The sequence below is a fragment of the Dryobates pubescens genome, chromosome 4 (genome assembly GCF_014839835.1).
Source record: "Dryobates pubescens isolate bDryPub1 chromosome 4, bDryPub1.pri, whole genome shotgun sequence".
In the NCBI taxonomy this organism is placed as follows: domain Eukaryota; kingdom Metazoa; phylum Chordata; class Aves; order Piciformes; family Picidae; genus Dryobates; species Dryobates pubescens.
In genome coordinates, this window is record NC_071615.1 from 37,197,420 (window position 1) to 37,217,680 (window position 20,261).

The 20,261-nt window shown below is 38.6% G+C and overlaps 1 protein-coding gene across 1 annotated transcript in view; it reads right to left on the reverse strand.

The window, feature by feature from the left end:
- Nucleotides 1-20,261, reverse strand: part of THSD7A (thrombospondin type 1 domain containing 7A) — a 240,960-nt gene that overhangs the window by 199,885 nt on the left and 20,814 nt on the right. The window contains exon 2 of the mRNA XM_009898916.2: nucleotides 6,303-6,820. Coding sequence (XP_009897218.2) covers nucleotides 6,303-6,462 — 160 coding nt within the window. The 5' untranslated portion in view covers nucleotides 6,463-6,820. The remainder of the gene's footprint in view (nucleotides 1-6,302; nucleotides 6,821-20,261) is intronic.

Genomic DNA, 20,261 nt, shown 5'->3' on the forward strand with positions numbered 1-20,261 from the left:
TTACTGACACAGGCTTATCTGACTCCACTCTCAAGTTGTGATTACTGCCAAAATTCCATTCTTTTCTTTTTCATATTTTTTTGCAAAACCAGAGCAAATACTGAAACAAACAGGGAATTTTCTGCTATACAATGGAACAGCTTCAACAAACAAGCTGCCGGAACCCTTGAAAGGTAAGTGTTTTAATCAGAGAGCTGGTTACTTTTCTCTCTCCTTCTTCCCCCATGATCACTCCTGTCAGCCTGTGTTTAGGCACATTTTGAAATGCCTGCTGGACTGTCAGTACTAAGAAGGACTTCTGCCCTCCTCAGGCATTAATATGAGACAGGAACACATAGTCCTGTGAAAATAAAGACAGTCCTATAGGAATATATAGGGAAAATAAAATATTTGTTCAGTGATTTTATGTTTGTTAGCCACCAAAGGTGTTAAAAGAGGAATTTTAGACTAAGTGTTAAACCTTTCTGTCTCCCCACTTCCACTTGTGGCATCAAACTCTTTTTGAAATAGATTTGGCCCTTGGAATACATAAAAAATGGGAAATGTGACAAGGATGTGATGGTAGAGAAGTTGTGTTTGCTCTACTTCATGTGTTAAGTGGAAAACCAAGAGTTTAAAAATCAGGGGTTGAGGCTCAGGTTCATATCAAGCAGTGAAAATGATGTTTTGGTTACAAGGCCCCACAGTAACATCTTGAAATAGCTAAAGTATTTGTTTATAGGCTCTTCAGATGATGTAAGAGGCTCTTGTACAGTCCTATTCCCCAGGCAATGGAACAAGGGAAAAATCACATAGAGCTGCTGCTGCCTGAAAAGCTCAGAAGGAAGTTAAGGAGGGCTCTTGTGCTGCAGAACTTGCAACACCTTGCTGGTTCAACTGAAGACCACTTGGCACACTTACTTCACGCAGAGCCTCCACTATCTCCAACATACACGTGATCTTCTACACCCATACTGTGACCTTTTCTCTGACCATTCACTGCCTCAAACACCAAGCAAGTTATTATTCAAGGACCAATTCTTACATACTGAGTCATATCATAAGCATAAAATAACAGCTACTGAAGTGACCCCTCCAGGAAACAAAGATTTCCTTCTTTTCATTTAAAAAAGGGGCTGCTATATACAGAAAGTCTATTTTGAGTTGTACCTTTGTTAAAAAGAAGGAGAAAACATCCAACTGCAATCGTAATACAGAAGACCAAGCCTTGGTATTGCATAACTGCAGACAGCTGTAATAATTCAGCAGAGCTGTACTGATCTATACTGAGATGTGATCGATAGGTTTTACAATAGATAATGATGAAAAAAGCCCTGCCTCTCAGGTTTTGTCTTCTGACTTTTTTTTGTTCCGAGATATCAATCTAGTGTTGCATCTTCCACACTTTGAGAGTGTAATGTGCATTACTTCCAACTGTCAGTAGAAACAACTTTACACTGTGATTGAACCTCACTGATTCTGTGCAGCTCTTCAGTAATTATATTAGTAACTGTAGGTAGGCATTACAGCCAACGCTGACAGCACATCACAGATCACCGTGTGGGATGATTTCATGAAAACAAATGAAGCACAGGGTAGAAAGAAGTAGAAGAGTTCTGATGTGGCAAGTGCCTACACTTGTGCACAGAAATGGTGTATATATAGCCTGCATCGTGGAATGACAGACGAGGAAAAACATGTCGTCTTCTTTTGGAGAAGTAACAACAGTATGGCAGTCTGTGTGGGAATCAGCATCCCTCACAATATTCACTGCAAACCTTGGGTAAATCAAAAATCTTAGCCTATGGTGGGCAATATAAACAAGATTATAAACTGCTCCTGAATATGAAAATTTCACTTTATTTTTTAAAGTAAATTGGACAATAACATTTAACAAAGTTAACACAAGCAGGTTTTTATTGAACTGTGACACACAGACATGGGGGGGGAGGTGTTAGTGTGTGTATAAAAACAACTCAGTAAAGCTTCATAATAGTTAAGGTACAATCTTCAAAGTGTTTCAGGAACTCTCAGAAGTTCACTGTAGAAGCGTAGAACCTGAATCAAGCAACTCTACATTGCAAATGAAATCAGTACACTCACAGAAGGGCAATTACTGATGGACAAAACAGGTCATTCGAAAACTCCTTCAGCTTCCAAAGTCCAGCACTTGGCAGTGCGCATCCACCTCACATCAGCAGGGTGAATCATCACTCACTAGTACCACAATTTCTCTTCTATGAATTGCTAAAAATATTTCTTCACCTCAAATGATCAGCAGACAGATACCATGACTCAGCTCTGACCCTGCCATGAAGAGCCAGGTATTCTACACAGGGGGAGACTTTGCTTTAATTTAAGCTAAAGAAATAAGATGGCTTTCCCCATCACCACACAAAATGTACCAGTTGCCATCTGAAACAAAAGACATACACCAGATCTGCATGGTATGGAATGTTTTGGTTTAAAGTGTAGTAACTAGGATCAACAATGTTCATCTAAATGACATTCAAAACACTGAGGATCTGTGAAGCATGCAGTGATTGCTGCAGCAAATATTCATTCTCACAAGAGATCAAAAAAGTTACAAAAGCCAAAACTTTAAAGCCAAAGTAGAAAACACTTAGTGACAGCTTCCATACCAGAAGATGGTGGAAATTAGAAGGGGTCCCCAAATGGTCAACTTAGAATAGAATAAACCAGGCTGGAAGAGACCTTTGAGATCATCAAGTCCAATCTATCATCCAACACTATCTAATCAAGTAAACCATGGCACCAAGCACCCCATCCAGTCCCTTCCTAAACACATCCAGTGATGGTGACTCCACCACCTCCCTAGGCAGCCCATTCCAACTTGAGTATCACAAACACCTCCAATTTTTATGGCAATAAACAGGAGGATGGCAATCACAGAATCACAAAATACACCTGGTTGGAAGATACCTTAAACATAATCCAGTCCAACTTTCACCCAGGCCTGAAGGGTCAACACTAAATCACATCTCTAAGCACCAGGACTACATGCTGCTTTAATGCCCCATGCATGGTGACTCCACCGCTGCCCTGGGCAGACCATTCCAGTATTTGAGAACCCTTTCAGTGAATAAATATTTCCTAATACTTCTTCAGCCTGAACCATGGTGCAGCTTGTAACCATTTCCTGTAGTCCTGTCACTTGTCATCAAGGAGAAGAGGCTGCCCCCTCCTTGCTCCAACCTCACTGCAGGTAGCTGTAGAGAGCAATGAGGTCTTCTCTCAGCCTCCTCTAGACTGAACAACCCCAGCTCCCTCAGATGCTCCTCACAGGTCATGTGCTCCAGGCTCTTCACCAGCCTTGTTGCCCTTCTCTGGACATGCTCCAGCACCTCAATATCCTTTTTATAGTGAGGGGCCCAGAAATGAACACAGTACTTGAGGTGTGGCCTCACCCATGCTAAGTACAAGGAGAGGATCTCCTCCCTGTTTCTACTAGCCACAGTGTTTATAACACAAGCCAGGATGCAACTGGCTTTCTTAGCGACCTGGGCACATGGCTGAATCATATTCAGTCAGCTGTCAACCAATACCCCCAGGCCCCTCTCTAAATTGCAGCTTTCCAACCATACATCCCCAAGTCTGTAGCTTATGATGGGGTCACTGTGACCCAAATGGACATGAACAGTTGTGACCGCTGAAAGGTTTTCATAAGTTAGAAGTAAACAGTTGAAATTTGAATTAGAAGAATGTTCCTGTCCAATTCCCAAAACAAACAAGTTCACCCCATAAAGCAAAATACAATCTCTAAATCAAAAGAGTATAAGGAAACTCTAACAGATATCACAATTGCTATCATGTAGAAGAAATGCCTCAACTCAAACATCATAATCCCTACTGATCACTGTCAAGGACATTCTTAAGAACACACAATGCAGTAAACCAGTACAGAAGACATGGAACTGCATACATCTGAGACATTATTTCCAAAATCTTTAGAAATAAAAATGAGACACACGAAAGTCATTAACAGCACTTACAAAAGTTGATGTCAAACTGAATTCAATAAAAAATTAGCATGTAACAGGTCCCAGTAGGCAAATAATCAAGCTGATTTCCTACATGTAGTCCTAGCCACACATTCCCCTCACCTGTTTCCTTCACAGAAGGAAAAGTAAAATACCATCTGAGCTGGACAAGCTCAGTACTACCCAGTTTTATCATCCCCTCTGATATCTCAGCTGAACTTTATTCAGCCCACACTGGATACCCCTTCAGATCACTAACCAGTGATTCTCCTAGTTCACCTTCTAGAATCTCCCACAAGACCAAGAAACTCAATAAACAGCAAAGAAAAAAATGCAAAGACTTAATTAGAAGCCCAATACAGATGCACTACCCTATTCAACACATCTTGCCACTCATTGTTTGAAAACAGCCACTCTGCCTTGTTTTCCTTCATGTTATCATCCACTCACCAATGTTATTCTATTAAAAACTGTACAGCGAACATGCTTCTCCCATTCCTTATTGCAGACAAAACAGAGGAGAGAGGTCACAGAAGAAAAACTGAAAGGAAGAACTAGCTCTTCATCAGGCAACTTAATTAGATCACATCTGTTCTAAACAGAAGTTTCTTAAGAGCCATCTTAGCCCAGGAGGAGGAAAGGGGGAGAAAATAAAAGCCAATGCACTTTCCTTCTCCATGGTTTAACTGACATGACTTCAGAGCACATGCACTATATGCAAAGTAAGCAGGATTCAGTCCATAGCAAGCTGACAGTGCATGCTTGTAAGTGTTAGTGACCTATAGTGGTTCTTACTCTCAACCAGCGTTACTATTTTAACATTTTTACATACAATCTGTTGAACGGAGACAGAATAAAACTCTGGAGTGTTTATTCTACTGATTCCTAGCAACTCAGGGAAAATGTAACACACTTGATGAAAATGCTACACTATTCCTGTGCATGTACTTTAACTTTTTTGAAGTGTGTGCTGAACATTTAAGAATCTGCACTGAAACTGAAATCTGCAGTTTGAATTTGTCAATGGTTCAAATGCCATAGTGTGACCTATCTTTCAGTCAGAAGTAAAAGTTGCAAAGGATTTTCCCTTCTTCAGATTTCTCTTTCTAGCGTTATTGGAAAGCTTGTCGTCTTCTTTAAATGAATTTGCTTTTAATCTCCTCCCTGAGCTGCTGGATAGATGGAGCCTCTTAAAAAATTCAGGATATCACTGTAATTGTAAATTGATCTGCTTCTGTGGCAGAAGGCTGGGGCCCTCCATCCAGGAAAGAGACTGTCTTCTCAAAGTTGTTTTGCAGACAAATGATTAATTTGCACTCTCTCTTTCTGCTATATTTCTTTTAATGGAAAAGCAGTTTCTAAACAAAACTAGTTTACTCCTGGCAACACAGAAGGAAGGAAGCCAACTGCCAAAGCCAATGGGAAATATATCCTGGCTTCAGATTTTTAAATTTCCTAAAGGAGACATTGGTACTGCTTATATAGGAACTCAAACTGTATTAGACAATTAAAATGTACATATTCATCACTGCTAAAGTTCTGAATTCCTGTAATATATTATTAGACACAGGACAATTACCCACTGATTTTCAATGCAAAGTTAAGGTTGGAACACTGTTATGACTATGCGATCTTTAAAACAGACACGTAACTCATTAGTATCAAAGCAGAGGAAATGATCTATCCAGTGTGGTGATGAATCCACATAGCTTATTTGCCTTTGGCTCTTTGGTTATGAGATCTGGCATCACTTTGATTATTTCACCTAATCCATCATTAGCTTTCACATGTCCTATATACTGTGCAACAAACCTAAATTTAACAAACCCAACTCCCCATCAATTACCACACTGAATATATTACATGTCAGCACAGAGCACAAAGATTAGGCATGCTGAATTACATCTTTCCTTGTGAAAAGTCCATATTTCTGGAGCCCTGTTTATGTTCGAGACTCCAATTGTAACAAATGTTCCTTCCCATTGTGGACAGGCACTAATGCCCTGACCTTTGCTGTTTACATACAATACAGAGCTACTAAACAGAATTGAAAACCTCAGAAAGCACAGAAAATACAGAAGAGATCCCAGTAACAGTGCCAGAGTCACAAATGAGTTATTTTTTAATTGCCATGTTTGCTTGGATGGTGGAATCCTAGAAGATGACCTATTTTTTTCTCCCCCTCCTATAATCCTGTAAGTAAACATTAGTAATTTAGATTTAACTTTATCTCCGCACATACACAAAGCAAACAAAAAAGGTTATTGCTTAAAACTGAAAATAAATAGGCTGCTGTTGTGTTAACACAGCATCCTGACTTACCGGTCTTCCACAAATACACCGAGGAAGTTTGAAATTCACTTTGTGCCCGAGCGTCCCAGGTTGCCAGCAGCAGAAGCACAACTACTCCCGCGCACCGGGCTGGCACGGTGGAAAGCCCTCGACCACGGCAAAGAGCAGCGCTCCCCTCGCTCAACCCCATGCCTCCAGCAGCCTGCTGCTGCCTTCAAACCCCACAGCACGACCACGAAACCTTCTTCAAATATTCCCCTCTTCAGAATTTCTTCACGGGGAGAAGGGGACCGGAAACCTCTCTCCCACTATTGTGCATGGCAGTTGAAAAGGAAAAACTGTTTAACACCAGGGAACAATAGAGTCCTTGCTCGCTCTTGCTGCTGCAGCAGCGGCTGCTGCTAGTATGGTTGCTGCTCCACGCTCTTCCATTCAGTGCTTAGTTGCAGTTTTCCATCAGCTAAAAGCGAGACAGCTGTCCGCAGGGGACTCCAGCTGACTGAGCAGGTTATCTTGCTCTGGGAGGCAGGAGCAGTCATTTACACCAGCTGGAGAGAGTGAGAGACAGAGAAACAGGGATGAGGAGAAACACAAATAGCTCAGCGCTGTAATCTCAACGCAGAGTGACTGTAAAAGGCTGGCTTCCCAGACACGTCTCTCCCAGGAATACCCCAAATGATACACACTAAGAAGAAAAGAAATCATCATCAGACATGCTTCAGAAACAAAAGTCATACAGCCAGAACAGAGATAACCAGAATGATATATATTAATTAAGAGAGCATCAGACATTTGTCCTGATAATAATATGTATGCTGCATTAATGATTTTGTAAACAACAACAAAACCTGATTACACATGAAGTAAATAGACAATTAAAACCTCATGAAGGGGAATGGAAGAAAATGTAGAAAAGAAGGGGGGGGGAGAAAGAAAGAAAAATAAAAGAAGAAAAAAATACACCACTAACTTGCCTTGCATATTTATCAAATCTCCATAACATATAGCTGTCTGCTGTGAGTAGAGATGAACATATGCATATGATAATATGTATGTATGTGTAAGCACATCTCCTCTGGGGCAGATGAAGTGCACAGAACGTGTAACACAAGAGAAGATCCTTCCCTACCCAGCAAGTATGTACACATATATACATGCATAAATGTCAACTGTGTAATTTAAAGTAATTCGAAGAACAAGTTATCAATCACTTTCAAAAAAAGACACTGAGCTTTACACATGAAAGTATTCAGGATACTGTCATGATGATACAAAAAATGTGGAGACAAAGCTTTTTAAATGGAAATCTTCATCTCTCCCACCCACTACCCAGTGAACAGATGCAGTAACAAGCCCAAAGATCAGGTTTCAGACACCTATAAACTGGGAAGCAAATGAGAAATTTTCAAGAAAACTGATTCAAAAAGTTTCATTAAAAATGCAAACAGCTACAAAAACACACAGTAGGAACACACAGGACTCGGAGTTTGAAAATGATGGAGCTATTGTTGTTTAAAGAAGAAACCTTCAGTCAACCTCTCTTGGGACGCCTGTCATTTTGCACAACCTTCCCAGACTCAGCCTTTTCACATGCATTAGATTAAAATCAGCAGTGATCAAATAATTCCCAAGTCCTTGCCTGTTTAAATATTCTGACATCAGAGCAAATTAGCAATGTTGAAGGTTGCAAATTCGTCTTTGTTTACTTTCCACTCTGTTACGCCTCTAAGAGGGAATTAAAGGCTCAGGGAGCTCTAGCACCGTGAGGCTGTGATTAAGAGAGATAAGCAAGTGTGGATTACTGTTCCTCAGCTGTTGAAAAACAGGCAACAATCAGGAGATTATAGGTTGATAAGGGCTACATAGAAAGCCATGATCTTAACAAATTTATAGCATCCTGATGCAGAATTGTACCCTCAGCTAAAGCATTTCTCGATGTACATTTGATTCCCTTCTGCTACATCATACTGTATTCACTTGAGGAACCATGGAAAACCTCTCAGTCTTTGCTTTGTTGAACTGGCCAGAATCCTGCCCTCACTCAAAATGCTCTTTGAGTTTATAGAATTATAGCAGCTTCACAGATAAATTTGGGATTAAGTTAGTTGCACATACGTTGTATGATGTACTATGTAGAGGGACTAGAATATTTGATCTAAGATTAATGCCACCTTCATAATTTATGAAACGTAAGACCAAGAATGTATGGGCTTAAAAAAGTTTTACAATCATCAGGAAGTCTGTGGCAATATGTTTATTGACTTGCACAGTTAAAATAAAACATGTATAACTTGTATACTCTTTAGAAAAATTCAGAGTAAAAATGATGGCTTTTTGCTGGAGCTATGCACCAGGGCAAAAGTCAAGTTTATAGAGTAACCAGGAGAAAAAGCACCCTTTTCAGAGTTATTAAATACAATGGTTTCTACCCAGAATTTTTATGAATATATAAAGAAAGCCTCTGAAAATATTTTGTACGTGACACAGATCATCTGGAAACATCATCAGGGAACAGATCATCCATGTAGTTGGCACAATGAATCAAAGTGGGCTTTGACAGCAGAACAAAGCAATCTCATGAGAGGGGGTGAGCACACACAGACATACACTCAAATATTTTCTTATATTTATGCAGCTACAGGACCACATACTTTTAAAATGTCACTAAAATAGGAATTATTAAAATAATTTCACACTCCTTTTTATGGTTGTACCATTTTTTTCTATCAAAAAATCAATGAACTATGAAAGAATAATTTCATCCTTTTTTTAAATCAGATGCTATTGTGCATTTAAAACTGCTCAGAAACATCCCACAGATACAGAATGGAATGAATACATAGTATGCAAATCTATTGGGGTGGGGAGGGATTCCTGAAGAGCTGGTTTTGGCAAACATTAGATGATTTCTGCAGTGCATACACTCATGTTCTATTGATTAGGACTGGGAAAGGCAAATGAAACCACCGACTTAAGAGTAAGCTGATGACTGTAGACAGAGACACCTACACAAACCTAACTGCAGGAGTCAGACTTCAGATACAAGACGAAATATGTCCTGATTCCAAGCTTCAGCTGCTGGCAGCATGCCTTACCCAGAGAGCTGCTGTGGAGGAAAAAAATGCTAGGGAAGAACTCTAGGAAAATGCCTTTTCCACCCCAGCATGTCCAATGTGCTCTGACCATCTTCCTCTTTGCTACAGTGAATTCAGGACCTCCCTCTCACTTAGCAGTGCAGCTATTATTTCCAGCCCACACTGGCAACCCATCTTCCAGTACACACCAAATTATCATAATTTATCAGCTGTTTATGGTTTAGACATTCTGAAAGATATGGTTAAGTACTTCTGAGAAGAAACCTCTAAAGCATAGGAATAAACTATCGTCATCATTAGTATCAGTATCACTAACATAACAGCGTCACTGTGGTACCTTGGAGCATCAATAGATGAGTCTAAGTAGACTTTTATGCAGATAAAATTATTTGGGGCACAGCAGTTGCATGGAATTTGTAAACTGCTCACACAAGTGATTGAAGAGTGAGCACCTTTTTGTTTTCTACAACTAACCTCAAAGACCTTTATGCAAACGAGGCAGAGTTAGCCATGAAATACGGGAATTGCTTTGTTCATGTTTCCTAGCATTAAACAGTTAGAGGGTGACAAAACAAACATGCAATACTTTTTATTCAGTAGAAAGAGAAACAAGAACAAGATATAAATTTCTTAGCCACTGGGTATGAAAAGCAGCCTGCCAAACAGAATCACCCAGCTGGTATTCCTCTGCTAGCAGATAGCCCCATGCAAGCATCTCTCCCTGTTTATGAGGTGCCATGAATAAAAGTTTCAGGAGCATATTAACTTCTATTCTGCATGTGTTATATTTCTACATACAGAGTGTGGAGAGTATAACATACACATGGCACATACATTCCTAGAGTCAACAATATTCAGGGAAGTGATGTGTCCACTACAACTTCCACCCACCTTCAATTTCAGTCTGGTTAAGTTAGAAACCTTTAAGAGGGGTCTCAGTTCACTCTCCTAGATCTATAGAAGACATTTCACAAACTCTACAACTGTATCCTCTGAGTTGTGTGAGCACTAGGACACCATAAAACCCATCCTAATTCTAAAAACCGAAAAATATTTTCCTTCACAGGTAGAAAATTCAAAGTCCTCCTCATCTGAACTCTGCCCATTTTGACGTATGTCCAAGAGTTTTTTTCTTTCCCTCAAATATAAATGACAAGTGTGCCAAAGATGATTAAGTCAAATGCCTCCCTGAAAAGAGCTCTGGAGTTATGAGTTTACCACAGCCAATACTCATTAGAGAATACAGTGCCACAGACTTTTGTTAACTGCTCTAAATTTCTAACATGCTGATCTGACCAGTCACCATATTAGGATGTCCTTGTGTGGGACATATATCCCCTGTACGGGATGCAATAGCATGGTTGCACCCCTAACTTTCAGAGGAGAACTTAGGAAGGTGTGGTATGTTCTCTCACATGTACATGAGTTTTGCAATATCCATAATCTAAATAATCCATATTAAAGCTCTTGCTCTCTTTATTCTCCAAGATAAACTCATGGGCCAAAAACACCTAGCTCTGCATGTTTTGAGAGCCTGACTTACCTGCAGGTATTTTACTGCAGATACAAGTGTATTGCAAGGATTCTTTAAAGATGTGACCTGAATCACTCCAGAATGTTACTAGATTTTGTGAACTTTAGGATAGGATAAGCTATATGGGGCTCTTTTAGGCTTTTCTGCAGAGCATTCAGCACTCCCCACCTTACTCAGTATTTTTCTATTATTTTTCTTCATATCAATGCTAAGGACTGTAGTCAGGGAAGCCACCAAAACTGTGCTAAACATGAATAATCTTTAAAAAAAAAAAAATCTGTATCAATATACTTCATCTCTCAAAATCTGCCAGCTCCATTCCTTAAACTCAAAATTAAATCTGCTGTGCAAAACTTGCAGCTGTTACTCTTTAGGGATTCTAAACATGTGGCCTCTAGGTGTCACACTCGACCATGTCATAATACCCTATTTATGGATTTCTCTTATTCTTCCATAGAAGGTAAGAGACTCTGCTTCTACCCTTTCACAGAATATTATGCCATATACTCTTTTTAAACTTCTAATGTAAAAACAACAGCAAAAAAACCCAAACAAAACAAACATAACAAACACCACCCAAAAAAAATAATCCCAGCAAATGTCTGCCTCTTCCAGACAAGTGGTAAAATTATTTGTGGTTTTGACAGAGTAACTGTTTTTGCAGACATTCTCAGTGTCACAGTGCCTGTTTATTAAATATACATCCTTCATTTGGGTCGTGGGTTTGGAGGGCAAATCAGTAACTCTGAGTTATGCCTGTGAGCTGTGCATATTTAAGACAATCTTGCACGAACATAATCACGTGGAAATGTTAATAATGGACACTTAAACTCTTCACTGTTTCTTCATTACTTTGAAAATATTTGCAACATGAGAAAGTTAGGGAGTTGAAAATTTAACAGAGATTCTACTTGCATGAATGCATGAGCAGCAAACAGTCAGCTAGTTCTGACTTTGCAAATGCTTGTCTTTTATTGAGGTAAACTAGGTAAACTGGTTTGTTTGTTTTGTAAGATCATATTGGGGTGGGAGGTAGAGGGGGTGCTTTTCTGTTTTATTTTTAATTGGGTTTAAGCCTAGAAGTTTTTCTAGCCATTACTTCCTTGCTCAGAGAATAATTTTTTCAGTTTTAAAAAAAACCCCAACCAAACACAAACAAATAAACAAAGTAATGTAGCCTTTTGCTTTTGGGCTGGTTGGTTGATTGTGCTGGTTTGGGTTTTTTGGTGTGTGGGGGGGTTTGTTGGTTTGATTTTTTTGTTTAGTTTATTGGGAGTTTTTTGTTTGGTTTGGGTTTGTTTGGTTTTTTTTTTCCTTTTCTTTCATTCTGTTCTACTGTGTTCCAGCAGTTCTCTCAGTTTGGTCTAACACCTGGCCTTTGCAGTTTTGTTATACCCCTTTTGTAAGTAACAGTCAATGTTCCTAGCATGGAACATCCATGAAAATCGAGTATTCTTTGTAAGAAAAGCACATTACTGTAACACTAGAAGGTATATTAATAGCTGCTTGTTGGAAGATATTCAAGCTAGAGGAATTCAAGAAGAAATCAATGAATTTATCAAGGAATCCATCTAACTTTGCAGCAAGCTACCTGGTGAAACAGTGCACTTGCCATTTTTGTTTGTCAGAAAAATATTAGTTTTTGACTTGAAGATAGATTATAACCAAGGAAAGGCTGCTAGGCTGAACAGATCAATACCTCTGTGAAACACAGCAGCCCAAAGAATTGTAGAAGGTCAGATTAGATCAGCTAATTCTACCTTCTAGTTTTAAACTCTGAATGTACATTGTCCTTTCTGCCCTGTTTACATTGGCTTCAACAGTCAACCACATGAAGCAGAACCTTTCCATAGGTCAGAACTAGCTGTAAAAGGGTCTGTGATAGTTCCCTATCAAGAACTAAAATCTCTGCTAAGAATTCAAGCTCTCAGCCTTTTCTCATCCATTCAGAGATCTGTTTATTTTTAATTTGGCCTAACTTTCTTTCAGGAAAGCTGACATGTCAGTACCTGCACTGAGATCATAGCACTGAGAAGCTACTGAGTGTAGACAGTTTCAAGGCCCATCTTGAGAGGGTGCTGGGCCATCTCATTTAAACTATATTCTGACCCTGAAAAGTTGCACTAGATGATCTTTGAGGTCCCTTCCAACCTGATATTCTATGAATCTATAAATCTGGTGAAACTTGCTGTACAACAGAAAAATACAGCATAGGTTTTTAACTGGAAAGCCATCAGCATTGATACCCCAGCTTGCTCAAGAGATGTTGAACTTCTTCATGTATTCAGAGGCAGATGGAGTAAATCTTGCATTTGAAACTTTTCCTGCAGAGACTACAGGTACAATATGATTCTAATTACACACAAAATTCACAAGCAAAATACTTGTATTGTATTGTAGTGAGGTCTGCATTACTACTCTGACTCAGTTATATTTTGGTTTCTTAAGACTACCAAATTTGCAGTTTCATAGTAGCTTTATAGACAAAGCCAAAGACATGAAAAACACATTATAATTATGTCCATCCTGGTCCTAACAATTTCAATGAAGAAAAGAAATAATATTTTGTGTTTGTGTGTGTGTTAATACACAAAGAACAAAATGGGTGCATGAAAGTGGCAATTTTTTCACTTAAAAGCTTTTGATAAATTCCACTTTGGGGAAGAAACTTGAACTGTGCTCCTGTTGGGAGCAATGTGTCCTCTTATAACCTCTAAAAAGCAGTCTCTGCACACAATTAGAACATCTACTGGAATCGAGGTATCATTATGCATTTGCTTACAGAGTACTAAGGGGAGGAAAAAAAAATGAAACTAAGATTGGCCACAAAAGTGAGATAGGAACATAAAGCTATGAGAAAGCTTTGGAAAGAATAAGTGATAAGAAGAGCTAAGAAAACCGATTGGAATCAGGGTAAGAAACCTAAGTGGAGAAAAAAATACTGTAAGGAAGCCTCAAAGATGATCAGGGGGCTGGAAAATCTCCCCTATGACAACAAGATCAGGGAGCTTGGGCTGTTCAGCCTGGAGAAGAGAAGGCTGCAGGGAGACCTAACAGCAACCTTCCAGTACCTGAGGGGGACCTGCAAGAAGGCTGGAGAGGAACTCTTTCCAAAGGCCTGCAGCAATAGAATGAGAAACAATGGCTTGAATAGGGAAGAGTAGATGTTAGGAGAAAGTTCTTTACCATGAGGATGGTGGAACACTTGAACAGAGTGCCCAGAGAGTTGGTTCAGGTTCCATCCCTGAAAATATTCAAGATTAGGCTCAACGAAGCTCTGAGCAACCTGAACTAGGGGGGATTAGACTAGATGACCTTTGGAGGTCCCTTTTTAACACAAACCATTCTATGATTCTACAACCAGTATTTGTGTGGGTGTGCTATTTACTGCTTACTCTTGTAACACATTTGGCATGATCTACAATTTGTAAACCTACGGCACAAAGAATGGAGCTTTTTCAATCTAACTTTAGTTACCTCACTTTCAGAAAGTCCAATACAGAATTCACTAATGGAGAAAACAAGCCAATCCAGGTGACTGTAATTGCCAGTTTTCTACCACTAATCTCATTTAGATTTTTTTGACAGGAAAACAAAAGGTAGGATTCTAATAGGACTTCCCAGTCAACTCTGTTCTTGCATTGTGTGCATATACTTTTGTAATTTGTCTTTCTAAAGCCAATGAGAACAGCTGGTCCCTATGCCTAATATGAACTTATGCAGAAAGTAAGTAAATTTATCCACACAGCATGCTCACCAGAGAAACATAACAGTCAAAACTAATAGCTGCAAATGTAAATAAGTAGAATAATTCAGAGGACCTTAAAAGCAGGTGGAGACATTTCAAAGACACAATGAAGAGGTAAGTACTGACATCCCTGGCAAGGAGAACAGAAAGAGAATGGAATAAACAAAGCAAAATCAGTGCCCATCATTGTCTTTGAAAATCCTCTCCAGGGAGAGCTTAGTAATTTGCACATACCAAATCACCTTTAAACAAAAGCCACCTTCAGTCAATTTTAAACCTTCTCCTTATTAAAATCCTATTGATTGATCATCCTTCATCTCAATGTCTGACAAGCCAATTTCCATTTTCAAGGAGGAAAGTGTTGGTCTTCTTTTTCAAGCCATAAATCATTTAAACAATTTGTTATCAATTCTCAAATTGCTTAAGTAATACAAATTAATAGGAAAATTAAACAAGGCTGCTTTGTTTAGTGAGTTGCCGTTTCACTGGGTTCTTTTTATCTTAGCCAATATATTTAATGGTTTCCAGAAACAGATAGGCTCAGTAATAGTGACAAACACAATATAGCTGGAAGCAGCTTTCAATGATTTGTTAACTTCCTAAGACTCCTAACTTAGCTGGCCAAAAGCACAGCTGCATGGTTTGTGCTGACTTCAACAAATCAATAATCAAGAGGAGCACCACCTCAAGAAACTGATTAAAGAATCTCACACCACTGTGACATGGGGTAAGATGAGGTGAAATTTAAACCATATTTAATTAATGATCAAGGTTCAGCTGTGATTTGCTAACTAACCAAACCCTAAGATAGAATTACATTGTATCATTAAGAATATTTTGCAGAATCTAATGTTATAATTAAAGTAGAAGCACAGAAGATAATATCTGAAAAGAAATCCTTCACTCTCTACTTTTACAAGAAAGGTTCCCAAGTATGTTCCATTTGCCGTACTTTGATTCCATGGTGGCTTCTACTAGGGGGACAGAAAGGAAATCTGTTCCTACTGATCAATCTCCCCACTGAAAATTATAGGTCACTCTCACTGAAGTCAACTCTGTAGCAAACTACTCTATAAAAAATAAATCTAAATGAGGAAGGCAACAAAATTAATGAATTCTAAGTCCATATTAAGGAAAGCATGATGCCATTTTAAACCACGTGGTCAACTAGTTCCAAAATACTGATTTGTTAAAACCTCCCAGGTTAGACTGATGGGCCAAGGCTAATTATATGAAGCATAACAAGGCCAAGTTCAAGGTCCTTCACCCCATGGCAAGCTACAGACTTGGGGATGTGTGGTTGGAAAGCTGCAACTTGAAGAGAGACCTGAGAGTACTGGTTGACAGTCAACTGCATATGAGTCAGCAGTGTGCCCAGGTGGCCAAGCAAGCCAATTGCAACCTGGCTTGTGTTAGAAACACGGTGGCCAGTGGGAACAGGGAGATGATTGCCCCTATGTACTCAGCACTGAGTATTGTGTTCAGTTCTGGGTCCTTCACTATAGGAAGGACATTGGGGTTCTGGAGCATGTCCAGAGAAGGGCAACCACGCTCATGAAGGACTTAGAGCACATGATCTATGAGGAGCATCTAAGGGAGCTGGGGTTCAGTCTGGAGGAATCTGAGGGGAGACCTCACTGCTCTCTACAAGTACCTTAAGGGAGACTGGAGTGAGGAGAGGGCCAGCCTCTTCTCCTTGGTGTCAAGTGACAGGACTAGAGGAAATGGTTCCAAGCTACACCAGAGGAGGTTCAGGCTGCATATTAGGAAATACTTCTTCACTGAAAGGGTTCTCAAACATTGGAATAGTCTGTCCAGGGCAGTGGTGGTGTGTTCAAGTGGTATGTGGTGTTGAAAGACATAGTTTAGTCTCAACCCTTCAGTGCTGGGTCAAGGGTTGGACTGGATGGTCTTTGAGGTCCAACCAACTGTGATTCTGTGATTGTCCTGAGTGCTGGCTTTCCTTCCTCCTCTGCTGTTGCAGTATCATCCTCTCCTACAATCCACTGCAACAGTATATCTGTGGCAAACAGTAAGCAGGCAAATCTATGCACAGAGATAGGTGACATCACAACCACATACAACTGGATTTTCTGCATACAGATCACAACACACTTACATTCTATGTGCTGTTTAAAAATCTTCTCCAACTTTTCAGCATTAGCATTAAAATTAGAGCTTCACTAGGAGGATTAAACCAGGCTTAAGGTGAATTGACACCTTTGGGACAGGAAAAAATTTCATTCCATTGCACCATTGTTCTTCCCTATGAACAGTTTTCTCCAATCACTATTGTACCTGCATACCTAGGAGGAAAAGCTTTCCAATTAGCTGCTTGTGGCAGCTCCAGTACTTCCATAAGTTTTTTCCCATGAGATTGAAAACTAACTTTTGTCTAAACTGACAACTGCATCTTTATACTCTCTGCAGAGTATACAACAACTCGCTTTGATATACTGCTTACTGAGGGAAGAAACAGTATAGAGGAGATTAAAAGCAGAAAGAGTTTTCTCAGTGATGGCATTATTACTGAAATAGCATAAAAACTTGAAAAGTAGATGTCTCCAGATCAGCATTTTGTTCAGTTGGTACCATCCATCCAGACAGATGAGTGGAGAATGGTTTACCTGAGACAACAAAATTTAATCTATACAGATGAAACAGAGTGAGGACCACTGGCAAACCTTAAGTATGACTCTGAGAGCACAACAGCAACATTTGGATGATGCTGAGTTCAGGAAAAGAGCTGAATATGTTTTACTAGTGGAACAAAAGGCATGTCATGTATAAAGCAAAAGTCAAGTTTTCCATAAGAACCTGTTTCCTAAATGTATCAATAGGATCAAAAGCAGAATTTGTGATTCCTGCATTTTAATGCTTTTTAATATACATAGTGTTGAATTTTAATATGTTGGTTTTTTTAGTTTTAATACACATTTCATTTTGAATATTACCTTCCTCATAATGCTGTGCATATTTTTCACTTTTAATATTGTTTGCTTTCTAAAAGTGATAAATCCATCAAAGCAATTTCTGTCAGCTTAAATTCTCTCAGCATCCATGTATCTGGCTGATATATTGGTGCCTAAGTAGAAAGTAATTCTTCTGAGAATTACTATAATATAGCTATTATATATATATTATATATAGAGAGAATTACTATAATATATAGCTATTATTTACATATATATATATATATATATATATAAAAAATATAGCTATTTTAGCTAACATATAGCTAAAATACTCTCACCAGTAGGCCAAACACCATCCATTGCTCCAGACACTTCTACATACACTCCAAAACTAATGCCTCCATCATACATATTGACTCTAGGAGGTATTTTCAATATTTAGCTATTTTTTGATAATTTCTGTATCAACTACAAAACCAAATAATTCAACATATTGCATGAAGAAAGATGAAGAAAAAAAAAACATATATTTTGCCTCCTTCCAAAGCTACTAGAAAATTATTATAAGCAACCTGCTTTGGAGGCCTTGGTAGATAACTGCATGTTAAATTCCCAGGCCATTTCAGTTTTTCCTTCTTCCTACAGATGCACAGTCAGCATAACATATTTACAAGTTTGCCCATATCTTATTGCAGCTCAGCACTTATCTAAATTAGAGGTTTAAATATTACGTGGTCTTTGAATACATCCTAAATAGTGAAACTTATTAAATAGGAGGGCACATTATAAGCCAGGTAGTCTCAAGTAGGGTACAATTCAATAAATTAATCCCCTGCAAAGTTAAACAGTTGCCACAGCAAAATATTACACTGACAGGATTCAGAAAAGGCCATTCTATTCTTATGTGCACCTAGTAACAGGACAAGAGGAAAAGATCCCCAGTTGTGCCAGGGGAGGTTCAGGTTGGATATTAGGAAAAATTTTCTCACAGAAGGTGTTATTAAGCATTGAAACAGGCTGCTCAGGGAAGTGGTAGAGTCACCTTCCCTAGAAGTATTTAAAAGACGTGTGGACGTGGCACTCAGGGCACTGTGGCACTGTGGCACTGTGCTAAACTCAGGTTTAGCAACAGTGGTTTGGCGGTAAAGGTGGGATTGAAAGCTTAAGGTGAGCAGGTGGACAATGATTGCAAAGGTCTCTTCCAACCTCAACAATTCTATGATTCCCTTCATTATCTCAAATGCTTTAAACAACCATATGCGTACAGCAAATCCCCTCTCTGTCAAAACTGGTTGACTGACAGCCAACAAAGTACTTGCTTGATTGCTAATCTCATGAATCAGATTTTTTAATATAAAGCATCACTATATTGAGTAGACTATAATGATCTCTAATAAAAACAATACTCTTCATTGGGTATAGTCAGTCAGGGCCTGAAGGAACCAGCAAAGTGCACTGGAGGTTCCCAGCCTCTCTTAGAGTTAAGACTCCAGACTTCATGTCCTAAGTTTTCTAGGTACATAACATAGATTTGACAAGGGAAAGAACTACATATCTTGGATCTTTGGAGGAAAATCAATCTTCCTATCTGTCTTACAGGAATGTAAAAAGAAAATTTGTATTCTCTGTGGCCAATAATTGTTACAGTCTTATTTTTATTGTTATTTTCTATTTTCACCAAGCATTAGGAAAGTTTAAAGGAAATCTGTTACATAAAATATTTTTTGCAGTGCTCTTTTTGTAAGCAAATTATATGAAAGAAAACCAATTAAAACATGAATAGGGAAAGGCATTTTCATTGCATTTAAGTCTTCAGAACATAATTCAGAAACTCAGTCTCATTTTTTTCCCCATCTGAAGAATTTTCATTCCCTTCTGTGTTTCATATTCTCTTTAACACTCACATCCTTACGTTAACCTGCAATTATAAGTGCTGGTCTTCAGATGATATAACGAAACAACCCCAAATGAGTTTCTTTGGCTTTGTGTAATGGAATACAGATGATCGTATTCAACTGATTTCAGAATGGACCATTAGCCACTGTATTCTTACACCATTAAGACAAAGAATTTGAAATCAAACAATAAATAAACCTAAAGCATACCTCTAAGCAGAAAGTAATTAAAATAGATAGTAAACATTTGCTTTATAGTTTGTTGAATTTTTTTTCAACAGTTCTTTAAATGGCTTTCACTTTAACTGCATTGCAAAAATGAGATGATATTCCTTGTATGCTCTTCATTAACTCAACTGATGGTGTTTTAATTCCTACAACATACAAAGTCTGATGTTTGTTTTGCAATTTGATATAGCTAGTGTGTGTTGAGAATAATTAGCTTCACTGTGGCAAGGCAAACTTTCTTTTTTGCAAAGCAGACACACCAGTTTTTCACAAAGATTATTTGTAAACTTTCAAGGCATTGTCTTACAGAAAAGCAAATATATCATTTCTAATTATAGTTTCTGTACCCTGATCTCCATAATGAGCTAATAGTCCACATTCTGTCTGATGGTGAATACTTTCAACAAATCTAAACGGAGATGAGAAAGAACACTTAGCACAAGCGTTATGTCTCTGTACTGTAACACTTCAGCATTGTTATAAACCATAAATGCAGTTTCAAAGACTAAGGGTTAGCCAGAAAGGCAATAACATGGAATTTCATTAAAAAGCAATAAAACTATGATGATTTTCT